Source organism: Phascolarctos cinereus, unplaced genomic scaffold, assembly GCF_003287225.1.
Source record: "Phascolarctos cinereus isolate Bilbo 61053 unplaced genomic scaffold, phaCin_HiC Scaffold_1;HRSCAF=81, whole genome shotgun sequence".
Taxonomy (NCBI): Eukaryota; Metazoa; Chordata; class Mammalia; order Diprotodontia; family Phascolarctidae; genus Phascolarctos; species Phascolarctos cinereus.
The window spans coordinates 76593112-76610988 of NW_027555514.1; the positions used below are offsets into that span (position 1 = coordinate 76593112).

Here is a 17877-nt window from a genome sequence, read left to right on the forward strand (position 1 = left end):
TGAGGATCAAAAGAAAGAAATACATGTATGTGCACTTTGAAAATTGTAAGCTACCATATATGAAGTACTAGTATGGTCCAGGGACAAAAGGAATTTAATTTCTCTTTGTAGAGATTTCCATAAGCTATTAAATATGGGAGTTAAAAATGTGGACAGAAACCTAGGATTAGGGAGAAGAAGCTAATACATCCATGCCATTTAAAAAAAAGACACACCTAATATGGAGAAAAGAGTCAGAAAAAAAGATATTCTTTAAAAAACACTTTTATATTTACTAAGAGGTGAGGGGGGTCAGGAAAAATTCCAAGTGCTAAGAGCTGATAGCCAAAAATTGCCAAAGAATGAAACAAAAACTTTTGTGTCTATTTACATTCCTCAGTGGGGGAATAGGAAGAAGCTTCAAGGGAAAAAGCATTTTGGACATTGACATGCAAATATTGCAACTACACTCAAAAGGCAATTCACAAGGCAACTTGGAGGAGAAGAGAGCAAAGGAATCCCAGGCTCAGCAAGGTGCCAATTACTCATTTTCATGCCAATGAAATGGCTGGGCAGGCGCAAAAGGTGGCACCAGGTCATAACAGCAATAGCTCTGGGAATGGAAATTCCCAGTCTATGACAATCTAGCATCCAAAGAGCATGAACTGGCAAAACAGAAGCCTGTAAAGGCTTTGATTATAGTTAGCATTTTAAAATGTTCTTTTCCTTTCAGTTTTGGTTTTAAAAATCAATAGCTATGTGGGTCTGACTTAACAAAAAGCATTTTTGACACCTACACCACAGAATTCTAAAAAGACTGGGCATTATTAACAAGAGGAGATATTAAATAGTCCTGGGGATTGCTTCCCCTCCCCAAATACTTTTTTCCTCTTAAGTTGACACAGAAAAGACACATGTGGTATTGTTTAAAAACTTAGTATACTCATTCATTCGCGGAATTATTAGATTGGATCTCTATTTAGCCCAGGACAGAAGTGCAGTGGCCACACATTGGCCTTTCTCAGTACTGATCTTCAGGGGAGCTTTGACTCTCTTTATTTCTGAGTCGGTGGTCCATCTCTCCATAGGCAGCCTGGGCACTCCCATTCCTGAGGACTCAACATATTGATACCATATTGATGGATGTCAGATTTAGTCCTACTGCAGTTCAAGAGATCTGCTCACCTCAGTCATAGGTATTACAAGCCTATGCTAATAGACCCAGTCTGATTTAATAATTTAGAATACATAATGTATGTATGGTTATATATCTATATCTATGTATACATATATAAATATATGTGTATAGATACATATATAAGATATGTGACTATATAGGTGTGTATAGACATATATTATATATGTGTATATTCATATATGTATATCTACATATTGCACATGTGTGGAAATCTCTCCAAAGAGGAACACACACACACACGGGCATATATGACTATACATGTGTGTGTGTACACATGTATGTGTATGTATCTTATTTGGATAATTGATATTATTAACCAAGAAACAGGTGAACGTAGATAAAAGGAATGAATGTTACACTAACCTCATACACAAAATACATTTTGGCTCCCACATAGATTCCCATCCGAACCACAGCTCGAACAGCAGCATTCATTCCTGGGGATGAAGAAGACAGAGGTAATGACCATTCAACTCATCCAGGCTTAAATTCAAGAGATCATCACATATCCCCTAAGAACTCCAAATGCCTCTGTTCAGAGTTCCTAGAGAGTTATCACTGGTTCTGAAACAACATAACATTTTTTTTCTTGGATTACATTTAGTCAAATTGAAAGAAAATAATGTGGATAATGACAGCAATTATTTCCATAATTTGGAGAGGATTTTCCATTCCATTCCATTCATTTTCCATTGTTTTCATAAAGGATTGGTTAGGCACAGCCCCAAAAGCAATTGTCATAATTTATATAATTAATGGTTAAAAAGAGTGGCAAACAGTAGTTATCGAGCAAATTTTAGCACAAAAAATGCATCATGGATGTTTAAATGGGATTTCTTCTATTTTCTCTAGTCTTTGAAGCAGAAAGAAGAACTTCTTGGAAATGAATCTCATGGCTAGCGTGCATCCTATGGTATAGAGAAAGGTAAATCCTTATACATATTTCCTGTGCAATTGTTTATTAGTTAATTAGCCAAGCCTTATCAGGAGGTTGACCATCAAAAGAGGCTCTGAAAACTGACAGAAAGCAGCCTTAACCTAACTATTCAGGTAGTGAGGACTTGGCAATGTGACCTGCTCAGCAACTAGGCTCCCAAGTGACAATGTCTTTTGAACATTCTTAGTCAAAGTATATCTAAACTCTTCAAACCAGAAGTCACTTGGAGTCAAATCTGATAAATGAGGAATGGTCAAGGTAAATAATGTGGATTTTAAAAAAAAAGTAAAAGAGTTAGTCATAAAGTAATGATAAAATAACAAAAAAGATAAGGTCTCTCTATCTTGCCCAGGCTGAAAGTATTGGGGCTCCTCACTGGCCCAAGCCTACTCCAATAGGCACAGGAGATTTGACCTGTTCTCATTTCTGACCTGTAACAATTCAGTCCTCCTTAGACAGCCTGGTGGTTCTTCCCTAATTAGCCCCAGGGTGAGGGGTTCATCACATTACTATCATATTAAATCTAAATTTAATATAGACACACCCAAATGGCCTAGCCCACTGATCTGAAATGTCAAGCTCATCCTCCCTGGTAGCAAGAATTACAAGTGTATGCTAGCTACCAAACTCCACCAAGACTTATTTTCTTGTACTGTTACTAAGCTATTGACAGATAGATAAATGGATAGAGAGAAAGAGACAGAAATAGAGATATATAGATATATGTGAGACTATAAGCTCCTTGAAGGCAGGGCCAGTTAGGGAATGTGGTCTATAGGGAAGAGTAGGTGGGCCTGTAAAGCTCATGAGGGATATGTGTAATCAGCCTAGAAAGATAGGTTGGAGACAAATTGTGAAGGGCTTTAGGTGTCAAGAAGAGAAGCTTATATTTTATCCCAGAGGCAACAGAGAGCCACTGAAGTCCTTGAGTAGTGGAGTAACATGATTGGATGTAAGCTTTAGGAATATCAGTTTAGCAGCTATGTGGAGGATGGATTGGAAAAAGGAACTGAAGGATACCAGGACACCAGCTGGGAAGCTTTTGCAACAGGTCTAGGTGAGAAGTAAGGAAATAGCTGTTTGAGTACAGACAGAGAGGTAAAGTGTAAGTCTGATTAGATATATGGGGTAGAGGAAATAGAAAGTTAACTATGACTCCTGAGTTTCAAACTGAGGAAATCAGAAAAATGATGGTAACCTTGACAGAAAGTGAAGGTGGGAGGAATGGTGGGGTTTAGGGAGAAAGACAATGAGATCCATTCTGGGCAGGCTGACTTTGAGAAGAGATGTCTAGCAAGAAGTTGTACACAGGGGACTGGAGCTCAGGAAACAAGTGACAAATAGATGTGAGAGTCAATTGTAAAGAGATAACTGAAAGCATGGGAGGCTATCCAAAAAGAAGGAAGAGAAGAGGATCCAAGACAGCCCTGAAGCCCATCAGATTCTTGCACACAAGTCATCCCTGACAACATATAAAGCCTCCTTCTGACTACCTCCATTGCCTGTCAGGTTGTTAACAATGTTGATTTCTCAGATGCTGTAGGTTTTCATGATCTGAATCCTCATCTAGTCACTACAGAAATATTTGTGTTAAAAAGATAACCCTTTGTGTCAGGGAGAGTTTGGGACTGTTGAAAGTGCTAAACAACTTTTCAAATGCAACCAAAGCCATCCTCTTCTTCATATTCAATTCTGGTCTTATTAATAAATAATTGTGTATTATTAGAATTTTATATAATTATATGTTATGATAAAATCTAACTTAACTAATTATTTGTTAATAAAGCCTTTATTAATGAGGATAATAATCCATTTACAGCACCTGTCCAAGATATACTATGATGTGCTAATTGGTTCCTCTACCTCTAATTTACCCTCTCTAATCCATGCTTAATACAGTTGCCAAAATAATGTTTCAAAAAAATTTCTAATTAAAAAAAATTACTTATCACTCTATCACTCTCCTGCCTCCAAACCTTCTATAAAAATAGGCTATAGGATAAAATACAAACTCCTAAGCTTGCCATTTAAGATCCTCCACAATCTAGCTCCTATCTGCCTCCCTAACCTTATTTCACATCATTCTTTCCAGGTTTTACATTTCAGACAAACCCCATACTAGATATTCCTTGCTGTTCTTTGAGCTATCATTTCCCATTTCTGTCCATTCACAGAAAGTGCCCCCATTGTTTAAATGACACTTCCTGGTCAAAATCCTTACAGTAATACATCCAAAGCCTCCAACAAAAATATGAATTGGTCCCAGGCCATGGAAGAGCTCAAAAACGATTTTGAGAAGCAAGTAAGGGAAGTAGAGGAAAAACTAAGAGTGATGCTACAGGAGACCCAAAAAAATACTGAAGAAAATAACACCTTAAAAAATAGCCTAACCCAAATGGCAAAAGAGGTCCAAAAAGCCAATGAGGAGAAGAATGACCTAAAAGGCAAAATTGGCCAAATGGAAAAGGAAATCCAAAAGATTACTGAAGAAAATACTTCCTTAAAAATTAGAATAGAGCAATTGGAAGATAGTGACTTTATGAGAAATCACAACACAGTAGAACAAATTCAAAAGAATGAAAAATTAGAAAACAATGTGAAATATCTCATTGGAAAAACAACTGACCTGGAAAATAGATCCAGGAGAGAGAATTTAAAAATTCTTGGACTATCTGAAAGCCATGATAAAAAAAAAGAGCCTAGACGTCATCTTTCAAGAAATTATCAAGGAAAACTGCCCTGATATATTAGGACCAGAAAGCAAAGTAGAACTTGAAAGAATCCACAGATCTCCTCCTGAAAGAGGTCCCCAAAGTAAAACTCCTAGGAATATTGTAGCCAAATTCCAGAGTTCCCAGGTCAAGGAGAAAATATTACAAGCTGCCAGAAGGAAACAGTTCAAGTACAAGTGTGGGAACACAATCAAGATAACACAAGATTTAGCAGCTTCTACATTAAAGGACCACAGGGCATGGAATATAATATTCTGGAGGGCAAAGGAGATAGGATTACAACCAAGAATCACCTACCCAAAAAACTGAGTATAATCAATCCTTCAGGGAAAAAAAGTGGTCATTCAGTGAAATAGAGGACTTTCAAGCATTCTTGATGAAAAGACCAGAGCTGAATAGAAAATTTGACTCTCAAATACAGGACTCCAGTGGAACATGAAGAGGTAAAGAGGAAAGAGAAATCATAAGAGACTTATTAAGACTGAACTATTTACATTTCTGCATGGAAAGATGATATTTATAACTCATGAGACCTTTGTCAGTATCAGGGTAGCTGGAGGAAAAAAATTATATGTATGTATATATAGATAGATAGAGGGCACAGGGTGAGCTGAAGATTAAGGGGTCATATCTGGAGAACAAAATTAAGGGATGAGAGAGGATTATACTCAGAGAAGAAGAAAGGGAGAGGTAGAATGAGGTAAATTATCTCACAAAAAAAAACAGAAAAGAAAAGTCTCTCACAGTGGAAGAGGGAATGAGGGAATCTTATTCTCATAGGATTTGGCTTAAGGAGGGAATAACATACACATTCAATTGGGTATGGAAATCTGTCTTACCCTACAGGAAAATAGGGGAGGAAGGGGACAAGAGAGCAGGGGGATGATAGAGAGGAGGGCAGATTGGGAAAGGGGTTAATCAGAAGTAAATACTGCTGAGGAGGGACAGGGTCAAAAGAAAGAATAGAATAAATGGGAGGGCAGGATAGGATTAAGGGAAATAGAGTTAGTTTTTCACAACATGTCTACTATGGACGTGTTTTGCATAACTGCACATGTACAACTTATATTGAGTTGCTTGCCTTTTCAATGAGGGTGGGTGGGGAGGGGAGGAAGAGAGAAAATTTGAAACCTAAAGTTTTAAAAATATATGTTCAAAAAAAATGTTTTCACATGCTACTGGGAAATAAATATAGGAAATGGGGTACAGAAGTCTATCCTGCCCTACAGGAAAATAGAAAGGGAAGGGGATAAGAGAAGGGGAGAGAGATAGAAGAGAGGACAGAGTAGGGGAAGGGATATTCAGAATGCATGACATCTTGGGGTGGGGGGAGAGGGGAGATGGGGTGAAAATTTAGAACTCAAAAACTTGTGGAAGTGAATGTTGAAAACTAAAAATAAATAAATAAATAAATAAATAAATAAATAGATAGATAGATAGATAAATAGATAAATAAATAAATATATATATATATATAAAAGAAAATAGCCAATAAAAAAGAATTGGACACAAAAAAAAAAAGAAAAGTCCTGGACCCCATAAAGATGAAGCTACCTATGCAAACTGACACAGGCATTTAAGTAGCAGAATTGGGATTTAGATTCTGACATCAAACCCAGTACTTTCTGAGGCCAATGGAGGAAGTGCCAGTGTATTGTATGATAGCTATCCTATAAGTCTATGTCATTTATTGTATGGTGAAAAGAGCATGCTAGTTTTGGAAGAGGACCTTAGTGTGAAACCCAATGCTAGCATTAGCTTAGTTCTTGTGTGCTTTTGGCAAGTTGCTTAAACTTCTCTTGGCCTCAGTTTTCTTAACTGTAAAATGAGGAAGTTAGAGTTGATTACGATCTAAATCTGTAATCTTATGTACTGTATCTGTATATGTACACACACACACACACACACACACACACACACACACTATTTCAAAGACTGTTAATTTTGTTGGTTTACTTTTTCCATGGACCCATATAATTACCTCCCTCTGAATTAGCAGATGGTCTTTGAGAGTTGTTATGTCTAAAAATGCATCACTTGAATATACAGTCCATCACCATGTGGTGCCTGCTGCCAGATGGCATGCTTTTTGGGAACCCAGGATCACCTCTGTGCCAAAATAAAGCACAAGAAGAGGATTTAGTGCAGGATATACTTATAAAAATGCCAAAAACATTGTGTGTGTGTGTGTGTGTGTGTGTGTGTGTGTGTGTGTGTGTGTGTGTGTATTAGCACATCATGATTTTGGGAGCCAGATTATGAATCCAAATGCTAGTTAGAATAAATTAATTTTTCTATTAAGGTTTCTTTGACTTTCTATTGAACAGTTCAGAGTGAAAAGACCTAACTTTTTATATGTTATTCTTTTGTATCTAAGAGGGAAGAAATTTCAAAATCACCTGCAAAACTACCACCCGTAAGCATTCTTCCTGTTTCTGGGTATTTCTATGTTTGCAGAACAGCCATTATCAAAGTGTGATCTGCGGACCTCTGAGAGTCCTAGAGATCCTCTCAGGGAGTCCTCAAAGTCAAAACTATTGTCATAACAAAATAATATGCTTTAATTTCTAACATGGCAAATATTGATAGACATAACCAACATAAACAAAAGCTTTTGGAGGGTACTCAAGAGTTTTTCAGAGTATACAGGGGTCCTGGTACCAAAAAGTTTGAGAAAAAGTGCTTTAAAGAAAGTTTCTTGGAGCAGAACCAAGATAATGGAGTAGAAGACCCCAAATGGCTTTAAAATAAGGCCTCAAATCAAATTCTGGAGTGGCAGAATCAACAAAAGGTCAGCTCAAGACAACATAAGAGGTTGGCAGAAAGAGTCTGTCACACAGGGTGATGGCTGTTGGCCCCAGAGTGCAGTGTGGTGCAAGCCCTGGAGGTGGCTGCATTAGCGACATCAGCAGCTTCAGGAATTCTCAGACCAGGGGGCCCTTTCCTGGTCCTGAGTTGAGGACCCTATTGCATTGCCCAAAAGCAGTTCTGGGTCATAGTCCCACAGTGAAATGCAATCACAGGGGAGCAAGGGACCTGGTCACAGTTCCCAAACCAAGAGGTGCTCTAGCACTAGTAGCTGCCAGGGTGGAGAAGAGTGCTTGTGATCGATCATAAGGGAGCCCTGGTCTCAGTTCCAAGGCAGAAAGGAGAATTAGAGATTATAGTTGCAGGAAAGCAGGGGACCCAGTCACAGTTCCAGAGTCAACAGGAGTGACAGTACTTATGACTTCAGGGGAACAAAAGAGACAAGCCAGAGAGAACAATGAGCACACCTCTCCTTAGATCATACCACCTTGGAACCACTGAAAACTTATAGACCCTGGCTCTGAAAATAGCAGCACAAAAAACTTAAAGCTTGGAACAGTGTTCTTGGATCCATCCTAGGAGCAGAGCCAAACTTTAATGTTGATTTACAAGTCAAGAAATAAGCTGGGAAACTGAGCAAACAAAAATTAAAAAAAAATCTGATCATAAAAAGTTACTATGGCAACAGGGAAGATCAAGACATGATCTCAGAAGACAAGAAACCTCCAAGAAAAATTGAACATAAACCCAACAAAAATTCTTTAAAGAGTTCAAAAAGATTTTAAAAAATTAAATAAGAGAGGTGGAGGAAAAACAGGAAAAGAAATGATTAATGTAAAAAAAAACTATGAAAAGAGAGTCAACAGCTTGATAAAAGAAGCACACACACACACACACACACACACACACACACAATACAGACAGGAATAACATTTTAAAAAACAGAATTGGCCAAATGGTAAAAGAGGCACAAAAGTTCACTGAAGAGAAAAGGCAGGATTAACGAAATGGAAAGAGGTATGAAAATTCACTGAAAACAACTCCTTAAAAGTAGAATTGGCCAAATGGAAAAAAAAAAGATACAAAAGCTCACTGAACAAAATAATTCCTTAAAAATTAGAATTGACCAACTGGGAGCTAATGACTCCATGAGACACCAAAAAACAAACAAACAAAACCCCAATAAAATAGAATCAAAAGAATGACTAAAAAAAGAAAATGTGAAATATCTCATTGGAGAAAGAACTGACATGGAAAACACATTGAGGATAGATAATTTAAGAATTATTGAACTCCCTGAAAGCCAAGAACAAAGAAAGAGCCTAGGCATCATATTTCAAGAAGTTGTTAAGGAAATTCTAGATATTCTAGAACCAGAGGGTAAAATAGAAATTGAAAGAATCCCTTGATCACTTCCTGAAAAAGATCCCAAAATGAAAACTCCAAGGAATGTTAGAGGTAAATTCCAGACCTCACAGGTCAAGGAGAAAATATTGCAAGCAGTCAGAAATAATTCAGATATTATGAAGCCACAGTCAGGATCACCCAAGATTTAGCAGCTTCTACACTGAAGGATCATAGGGCTTGGAATATGATATTCCTGAAGCCAAAGTATCTAGGATTGCAACCAAGAATAACCCACCCAGCAAAATGGAACATAATACTTCAGGGGAAAAGAAATCAATATTTAAGGAAAGAAAGGACTTTTAAGCATTCCTAATGAAAAGACAAGAGCTGAAAATAAAATTTTACTTTCACATAACAGACTCAAGGGAAAAATGGTAAATGGGCAAGGGAAATCATAAAGCATTCAAAAAAGTTAAACTGTTATAATTCTCTGTGGGAAGATAATACTTGTAAAAACTTTATCATTATTGGGGCAGTTAGAAGGAGTATACAAACACAGAGGGTGCATATTTGAGTTGACTATGATGGGATGATTTTAAAAAATAAAATTAAGAAGGAGAAAAATAGATATTTAATAATAGAGGACTTTCAAGCATTCCTAACTAAAAGACCAGAGCTGAATAAAATATTTGATAAAAAAATAAGACTCAAGAGAAGCATAAAAGGATAAACAGGAAAGAGAAAACATAAGTGATTCAAAAAGGTTAAACTGTTCCTATTCCTACATGGCAAGATGATACTTGTAACTGTTAAGAACTTGATCACTATAAAGGTAACTAGAAGGAGTACACAGAGAGGGCAAAGGTTTGAGTTGGCTGTGATGGGATATAAAAAAAAAATTAAGGGGTAAGACAGCACGGGGAGAAGGAAAGGAGAAATAGAATGGGGTAAATTATTTTACATAAAAGAGGTGTGAAAGAACTATTACAGTAGAGGGGAAGATGTGTGGTGGTAGAGAGTGATGAGTCAAACCTGAACCTTACTCTAATCAGAATTGGCTCAAAGAGGGAAGATGAGTCTACCAATCTTAAATAGGGAAGTGAAAAGGGCCAGATATAAGACAAGGGTAGAGGACTGATAGAAAGGAAGGCAGACTGGGGAAGTGGTGGTCAGAAGTAAAATACTTGTGAGGAGGGACAGGGTGAAAGAGGGGGTGTGTGTGTGTGTGTGTGTGTGTGTGTGTGTGTGTGAGAGAGAGAGAGAGAGAGAGAGAGAGAGAGAGAGAGAGAGAGGAGAGAGAGAGAGAGATTAACAAGGAGAAAATAGGATGGAGGGAAATATACAGTTAGTTATCATAACTATAAATGTCAATGGGATAAACTCACCCATAACAGAAGTAGATAACAGAATGGATTAAAAACAAGAATTATACAGTATGTTGTTTACAAGAAATACGTTTGAAGCACAGATACGCACATAGATTAAAGGTAAGGAGTTGGAACAGAATCTATTATGCTTCAGCCGAAGTTAAAGAAAAAGCAGGGGTACCAATCATGATCTCAGACAAAGCAAAAGCAAAAATAGATTTAATTAAAAGAGGTAAGGAAGGAAACTACATCTTGCTAAAAGGTATGATAGACAATGAAGTAATATCAATACTAAACATATATGCACCAAATAGTATCACATGCAAATTTTTAAAGAAGATAAATGAGTAATAGACAGTAAAACTATACCAAATGGGGGACCTCAACTTTCCCCTCTCTGAACTAGATAAATCTAACCAAAAAGTTAACAAGAAAAAAGTTAAGGAGGTGAATCATATTTTAGAAAAGATAAATATGATAGACCTCTGGAGAAAACTGAATGGGAATAGAGAGGAATGTACCTTTTTTTCAGTGGTACATAGCACCTACACAAAAATTGACCGTGTATTAGGCCATAAACTCCTCACAACAAAATGCAGAAAGAGAAAAATATTAATGCATCCTTTTGAGATCATAATGCAATAAAAATTGCATTCAATAAAGAGCAGTGGAAAGATAGATTAAAAATTAGTTGGAAACTAAATCTCATCCTAAAGAATAAGTGGGCCAAAGAATAAATTATAGAAACAATCAATAATTCCATTTAAGAGAATGACAACAATGAGACAACATACCAAAATTTATGGGATGCAGCCAAAACAGTGCTTAGGGGAATCACTAATCTAGGAAACCATTAACCGGAGTGGCTTAGTTAGTGCACAGTAATAATAGGGGCCAAAGTTGCAGATTTCAGCTCTTTGTAGACTTCACTCTGATCTAAGGCCAGACAACAGCCACTCAGTATGAAATAAAAGGTGGAAACAAAAAACAGCATGATATAGTGATAAGGGCCAACCAGGAGTTAGGAATAGGTATTCCTACTACTAGGTACAAGGTAATAGGATAATAGGTTTAGAGCTGGGACTTCAGAGGTCACCTCGGCCAATTCCTTTCATTTTGCAGATAAGGAAACTAATGCCCAGGGAAGTGATATGATTTACCCAATGTTCAAAAGGTAGTAAATAGTAAAACAACTCTTCTTCCTCTTCTTTCTCCCTTTCCTCTCCTCTCTCCTCCTTTCCTCTTCTCTCTCTTTCTCCCCTCTCTCCTCTTCCCCCCCACCCCCACCTTGGGCTCTTCAGGAGGAAATCTTTGAGCAAGGCTGGGTTCAAGCTCTGCCTCTTGACACATACAGGCTATAAGTCTGAGTCAATCATTACCTCAGTGCCATTAGGCAGCTTTTCAAAACTATAAATTATAGATAATTTGCTGTTTTGCTTTGAGGAATCGATGCACCGGGACTTCTCCCACAAGATGCAATCGTATGTCCAGACTAAATCCAAAGTTTATTTCAGCTTAGAGTTAGGAAAGACTCAATTATTACAGGTTTTAAAGCTGGAAGAGACCATCAATTCATGATATAAATAAGAAAACTGAGACCCAGGGCAAGCAGGTTGCCCACAAAGCTAGTAAGAAACAGAGGCAGGATTCAAAAGAGACGCTTTCTTCTAGGATGCAGAATGAGCTCACATAGAGCCAGTAAGAGGTTTTGAAATCCTAATCTGAGTTTCCAGTGAACTGTTACTAAAGCACAGAGAGATTTTTAAGAAGCTTTTTTCCTAGAGACCCTAATGCACCTTGGGTAGAGTAGTGAACTGGACCAAACATTCTGCAGAACAATTTGGAATTGTACCCAAAAGGCTATAAAAATGTGCATACCCTTTGGCCATCAATACCATGACTAGGTCTGTATCCCAAAGAGATTAAAAAAAAGGGGGGTGGCAAAGGACCTAATTATGCAAAAATATTTATAGCGGCTCTTTTTGTGCTGGCAAAGAATTGGAGATGAGAGGATGACCTTCAATTGGGAAATGGTTCAACAAGTTGTGTTATATGATTGTGATGGAATACTGTTCTGTAAGAAATGATCAGGGGAAAAAAAAGAAATGACCAGGGAGATGGTTTCAGAAAAACCTGGGAAGTCTTATATGAACTTATATGATGCAAAGTGAAGTGAGCTGAACCAGAAGAACAAGGTACATAGTAACAGCAATATTGTAAGGATGATCAACTATAAAGGACTTAGCCACTCTGATACATGACAATTCAGAAGGACCCATGATGAAAAAATGCTATCTATCTCCACAAAGAGAACAAATGGACTCTGAGTACAAACTGAAGTTTAATTTTTTAAACTTTATTTCTTTATTAATTTAATTTTTTTAATTTTATTTTTTCTTGCCTTTTTATTTGGTAATATGGCTAATACAGAAACATGTTCTGCATGACTTTACATGTAAAAATGATATCATATTGTTTGCCTTCTCAGTGAGGGGGGACCTGAAGGGGAGAATTTGAAACTCAATTTAAAAAAGTGAATGTAAAAAAATAATTTTTTTTAATGAAGAAGACCTTTTCCTTTCAGAGCAAGTGCTAGTTCTTAATCTTGTTAAGATTCCTTTGCCAGCCTGTTGATATCAATGGACCTCTTCTCAGAATAATATTTTTAAATGAATAAAATAAAATACCTACAATTATAAAGGAAACCAATTACAAACTAAAAGAGTTTCTCTCTCTCTCTCTCTCTCTCTCTCTCTCTCTCTCTCTCTCTCTCTCTCAAAGTTCCTGGAGCCCAAGTTAAGAATGTTTGCTTTAATATTGAACCATAGCTTTTTCCACTTTCTTTATTTTTCTTGCCCCCCCTCCCCTTTTGCAACATGGCTAATATGGACATGTTTTGCATGACTTTACATGTATAATTGATATCACATTGCTTACCTTCTCAATAGGTGGGGGAGGGACTAGATGTTAAAAAAAGAATGCAAAATAAGTAACATTTAGTCAGATCAAGAAAGAAAATTAAAACTGTTCCTCCAATTTCATTTGAAAAAAAAAAGGATACTTGCAGTAGAGGGTAAGGGTGGAGGATGATGTCCTTTGCAAAAATTCTCTTGTAAGTTTTATTTTATTATACACAATTTAAATAATACAAATTCCAAAGGAACTTATTTGCTTAGTAAACACATATAAATTAATCTATGTTGGGACATAACCTCTTACATTCTTTTTCTGCTACCCTTATAACGTTGCCTAAAATCCATCTAAAAAATTTTGGCCCTAAGGAAAATCACTTTGGAGTACACAGGCTTAAGTAGGAAAGAGGAAGTATTTAAATGAAAGATTGTTCCATTCTCCTTTGCATAGCTACAGGCTCCACGATTTTATAACTTTTCTTACCAGGAAATTCAGGCTACTTTGAATAGTAGAGTCATTTCAATTTTGAGTTTTTAACCACATCTTTTATATCAAGGTTTGTCCAAATTTAAAGAGCTGTTGTTTAATTTCTTGATATCTAGCCAATTTCTACAAATCAGGGGATAAAAGAAGCATGGACAAAACTCAGTACTTATCACAAAAGTGATACTAATGATTTACTGGAAATGTTTCAACAACTCTACAAAGAAGATGAAAGCCCTTTACATAGAAACAGCAATTTTAAAATGACTTGTAATGTAACCCTGACACTGATATTCAGTAGCTGCTGGAACATAATTTAAAAAAAAAAACCTAATAGCAGAAGCAGAATCTAGTGAAGATAGGCATTTCAACTGTTTTGCAAATATTAGTAATGCTTACTTTCACAGAGCAAACACTTATGTGCCCAGATAGGTTGACTAAAACTATAGATTTCTTACGGCTATATAGAAGTTCCCACCTTTTAAATTTAAGTACATATAAAAGTTTTAAAATCATGTTTTGTTTTTTTAGAAATTCTAGATACATAAGTAATCAATGAATGTCATCCCTTGTATCTAATTTATCAAGACTAACAAGAGTGAGAAACAGAAAAACTGGAGACTTTTTTGCAGCTCAGTTATTAACTCCATATGGCTATGTGTAAATAAAATACTTTGGCAAATGTCTGAAATTTCTGATTTCAGTAATACAATGAATCAGGAATTTAAAAAATACCTTTTTTTTGGGGGGGGGAGTGAATGCAGAAACAATCCAAGCGAATTTAAATTATCATTTGGCAAATTGATGCCTGGCTAATTCTGATAAACACCATGCAAAAAGGCATCAACAATACACACACACACACACACACACACACACACACACACACATTTATATGTGTATAGAAATCCGTTTCTAAAGGCCTGACCTTGAAGTCCCTGGGTGATTTTGATAAGTCACAGGCCTCCGGAACCTGAGTCATATTCCCTTTCCCCTCCCAGGTTTCTTTGTTCTAGTGAAGTGTCAGATGCAGGCCTGCAGGTCCTTTATGCCCTTCATTGCATTTCTAGATGACCTTAGATTGCTAGTACGGTGCCTTGCACAAGGGAGGAATTAGTGAAATGATAAACATCTGCTCAAAGAATGAATGAATTCCTAAAGTACCAACAGTTACTTCCCCCCATTTGCTGCCTTTTTTTCAGTCCTCTTTCTTTCAAATAATCGACTTCTTATAAGAAATGTCTACACTTTCAGCTTGGCGATGAAATCCACACTCTTGAATCCAATTCACTCTACCAGGAAGTAATAGGGAGGGGGAGTAGGTGGGGCAAAAGAGTAGGTGCCTTTAACTGCCCTTATAAGGGTGACGTACTGAAGTCTGATCTAGGACGCGCCTGCCCTCGGACAAGGGGTAAAAATGTCACCCCCAACCCCTGCAAAGTCCTTAGAGCGCCTCAGGATGGTCTCTCTACAGCTTTAGAGAATGAGGGAGAGTGGAATGAGAGGGATGCTTCTTTTCCTGGAGCTTTTGGAGCTGCTGCCAGGGGCTGGACAGCGCAGCACAGCCCAGCCCAGCCTTAACCAGCCCTTGGGTCTGGGAGGCAAGGACTGAGCCCGCCCGAGGAGGATTCCCCAGTTTTGTAACTATGCGGAGGAGGAGAAGGAGAAAGAGAAAGAGAAGGAGAAGGAGAAGGAGAAGGAGAAGGAGAGAGACAATTTCTCTCCAGGATGACGCACGAGGGCGGAATTAGGGAGGCCTGGCTGAGGATCACGTACACACGCGGAGAGGGGGGAGGAGCCTCAGTGTGCCTCCGCTACCCAACTTGGGTCTCAGAGCTAGAGGTACCTTCTTCCTCACCTAGAGCATGCAGAACCCAAAGACCCCAAAGACGCATGCCCCTCCAAAGTCCCCTTTTTCCATGCACTGGGGAGTCTTCGAAGCCAAAGCAGAGACTACCTGTGGCTTGAGTATGACAAAGTAAACAGTTCAGTCCAGTGCAGAGGAGTAGGATTGCACTTGGGTTATTTCGTGTATGTGAGGGGTTTGCAAGCAGGAGCCATATGATTAACTACAGCTGAGGTACTTTGGGCAAGTCATTTCCCCTCTTGGGCTTCAGTGTGTAAATCAGGAAGGTTGAACTCAACAATTTGGAAAAATCCTTTCCAGCATTGGGATGCTATGATTCTAAGATGGCTGGTCCACCTCCTAGACATGCTTTTGATTCTGACAGTAGGGCTTGCCAAATTAACTCTACTGGTTTACAGCCATGGATCCACTGATGCTGGGGCGAGAGTGGGCGCAGAAGATAAAAGATTTCATTTTCCAGAGATCAGAGGTAGTATTTGGAGAAAGGGGACTAAGCCAGCCTAATAGGCGTCACCCATAGGGTCTCTGTTTAGTAGCCTCTCCATATGCTCAGATTAGACACTGAGTCCTATACAGAGCAAAGGCTCCCTTGATGTTCTGGGAGGGAGGGGGATAGGAGTGGGTAAGGAGGTGGAAAGGGCGTGACAACTTCTCTGGGCAAAATGTTAGCAATCTTTCAGGCTGCGAAAGGAAAACGTGGGCAAGGCCTCAGGAACTTCCCGTAGACCACTGCCTCCCTGCAATGCAGTAAAGACCAAACACCAAGACATCCCTCTCCTCACACCTCAGCCTCCACATCAGCTCCCATCCACGGGAGAGAGGTCCCAAACCGATGGAAAGACCGGATGCCAAACCGCAGCAGCCAGAGAAAACCCAGGAGGGTTTCTTTCCACCCGAAACGAAGAGGAGAGCTACGGCTACACAGCATGGGTGGAACCGCTTTCGTCCTTCCTTAACCCTTACCCCTCCGGAAAGGCATAATCCAGCCTGCGTCTAGTCCCCAGGGGTGTGTGTGGAAGAAGCGCTTACCACCGTGCCTGGCACACAGGTAGCGCTTAATAACTGTTTATTGACTGATCGCTTCCCAGAAGTTGCACCAAGCGTTAACCCTCTCTTGTAGCGAATACCAACATCATCTGGGTTTGTTCCGCCACCAAAACTCCACCTTGGAGGAGGAAAAAACCAACACTGCTTTTTTTGGGTCGTACCCACACCCCACATCCCCGTCTTCCGCTCAGGCACCCTCCAAGGGTGGCGCGGGCGTGGGCGTTACCTTGGGCATCGCCGCCGCTGGTGAGGACCCCGATGACTTTGCCAGCACCGGAGAGATTCTCGAACAATTTCTTGTCTGACTTGCTCGTCGGTTGCCTTGCCTTGGTGATGGAGTCGGGGTCGTCCTGCCCTTTGGTGACTGGGGCGTCTTCTTGCTTTGTGTACCACCGGAATCCATGGCTGCAGCTTTAGTCTGCTAGGCGGTCAGCGCATCCACAGAGGTCTGGCCAGAAGTCGAGCACTCTGTATCTGGGCAGCTACCGGCCGCTGCACGCTCCACCCCTTCGCCAGCCCCGCCTCCTCCCGGGCAACGTTTCAAGCGCGGATGGACGGCGGCACCAGCCAATTGTCGCGCGCTTCTGGAGGCCCCTGCACCAATCCTGGCTCGATATTGAAAGCTCCCTGGCCCGGGCGGGTTCTGAGCCCGGTAGAGGTGGAGGTGGAGGGGGAAATCCAATGCGTGGGAGTCCCTTTGCAGGTGCTAGCAAAGATTGGAAGAGCAGAGGATATTGTGAGCTACACTAGTAAAAGAGCTTTGGTTAGAGTAATGCCGCCCATCCCCGCTGTTTTAAGTTAGGGTAGAGACGGACGTAGATGGGTGGAAAAACCTAGCGTGTAGATCAGGCATTATTTGGGAGGCGTCTCAGCTGCTGCGTGCCGAGATGCATGCCTCCACCGCCTCCTGGCGTCACTCAGTGCCTCGGCTGGGAGGGCAGGCTGAGGCCTAAAGGTTTGGGAAGGGATTCCATGGTTGAATGGAGGAGGAAGGGCATTGCAAGGTCCTTCAGCTAAGATATGCCCCCGGGAAAATCCCTATTCCCTAGTTGGGTTATCATGCAGAAGTCCGCTGGGCTGTGAGCTTCGCATTTTGAGGCGTGGACTCAGCCTGTCAGTATGACTGTCGATGAAGAAATAGCACTTCACTCTTTGTGTGGCCCTTAGGCAGGTCTTTTTGCCCCCGTCCCCTCTTTTAT

The 17877-nt window shown here is 39.5% G+C and overlaps 1 protein-coding gene across 1 annotated transcript in view; it reads right to left on the bottom strand.

Annotated features, from left to right (window-relative positions):
* PFKP (phosphofructokinase, platelet) overlaps positions 1–17623 on the bottom strand; it is an 86873-nt gene extending 69250 nt beyond the window's left edge. Inside the window, exons 1-2 of the mRNA XM_020990383.2 lie at positions 16905–17623; positions 1541–1614 (exon numbers count right to left, since the gene is read on the bottom strand). Coding sequence (XP_020846042.1) covers positions 1541–1612 — 72 coding nt within the window. The 5' untranslated portion in view covers positions 1613–1614; positions 16905–17623. The remainder of the gene's footprint in view (positions 1–1540; positions 1615–16904) is intronic.
* Between the last annotated feature and the right edge of the window lie 254 nt (positions 17624–17877).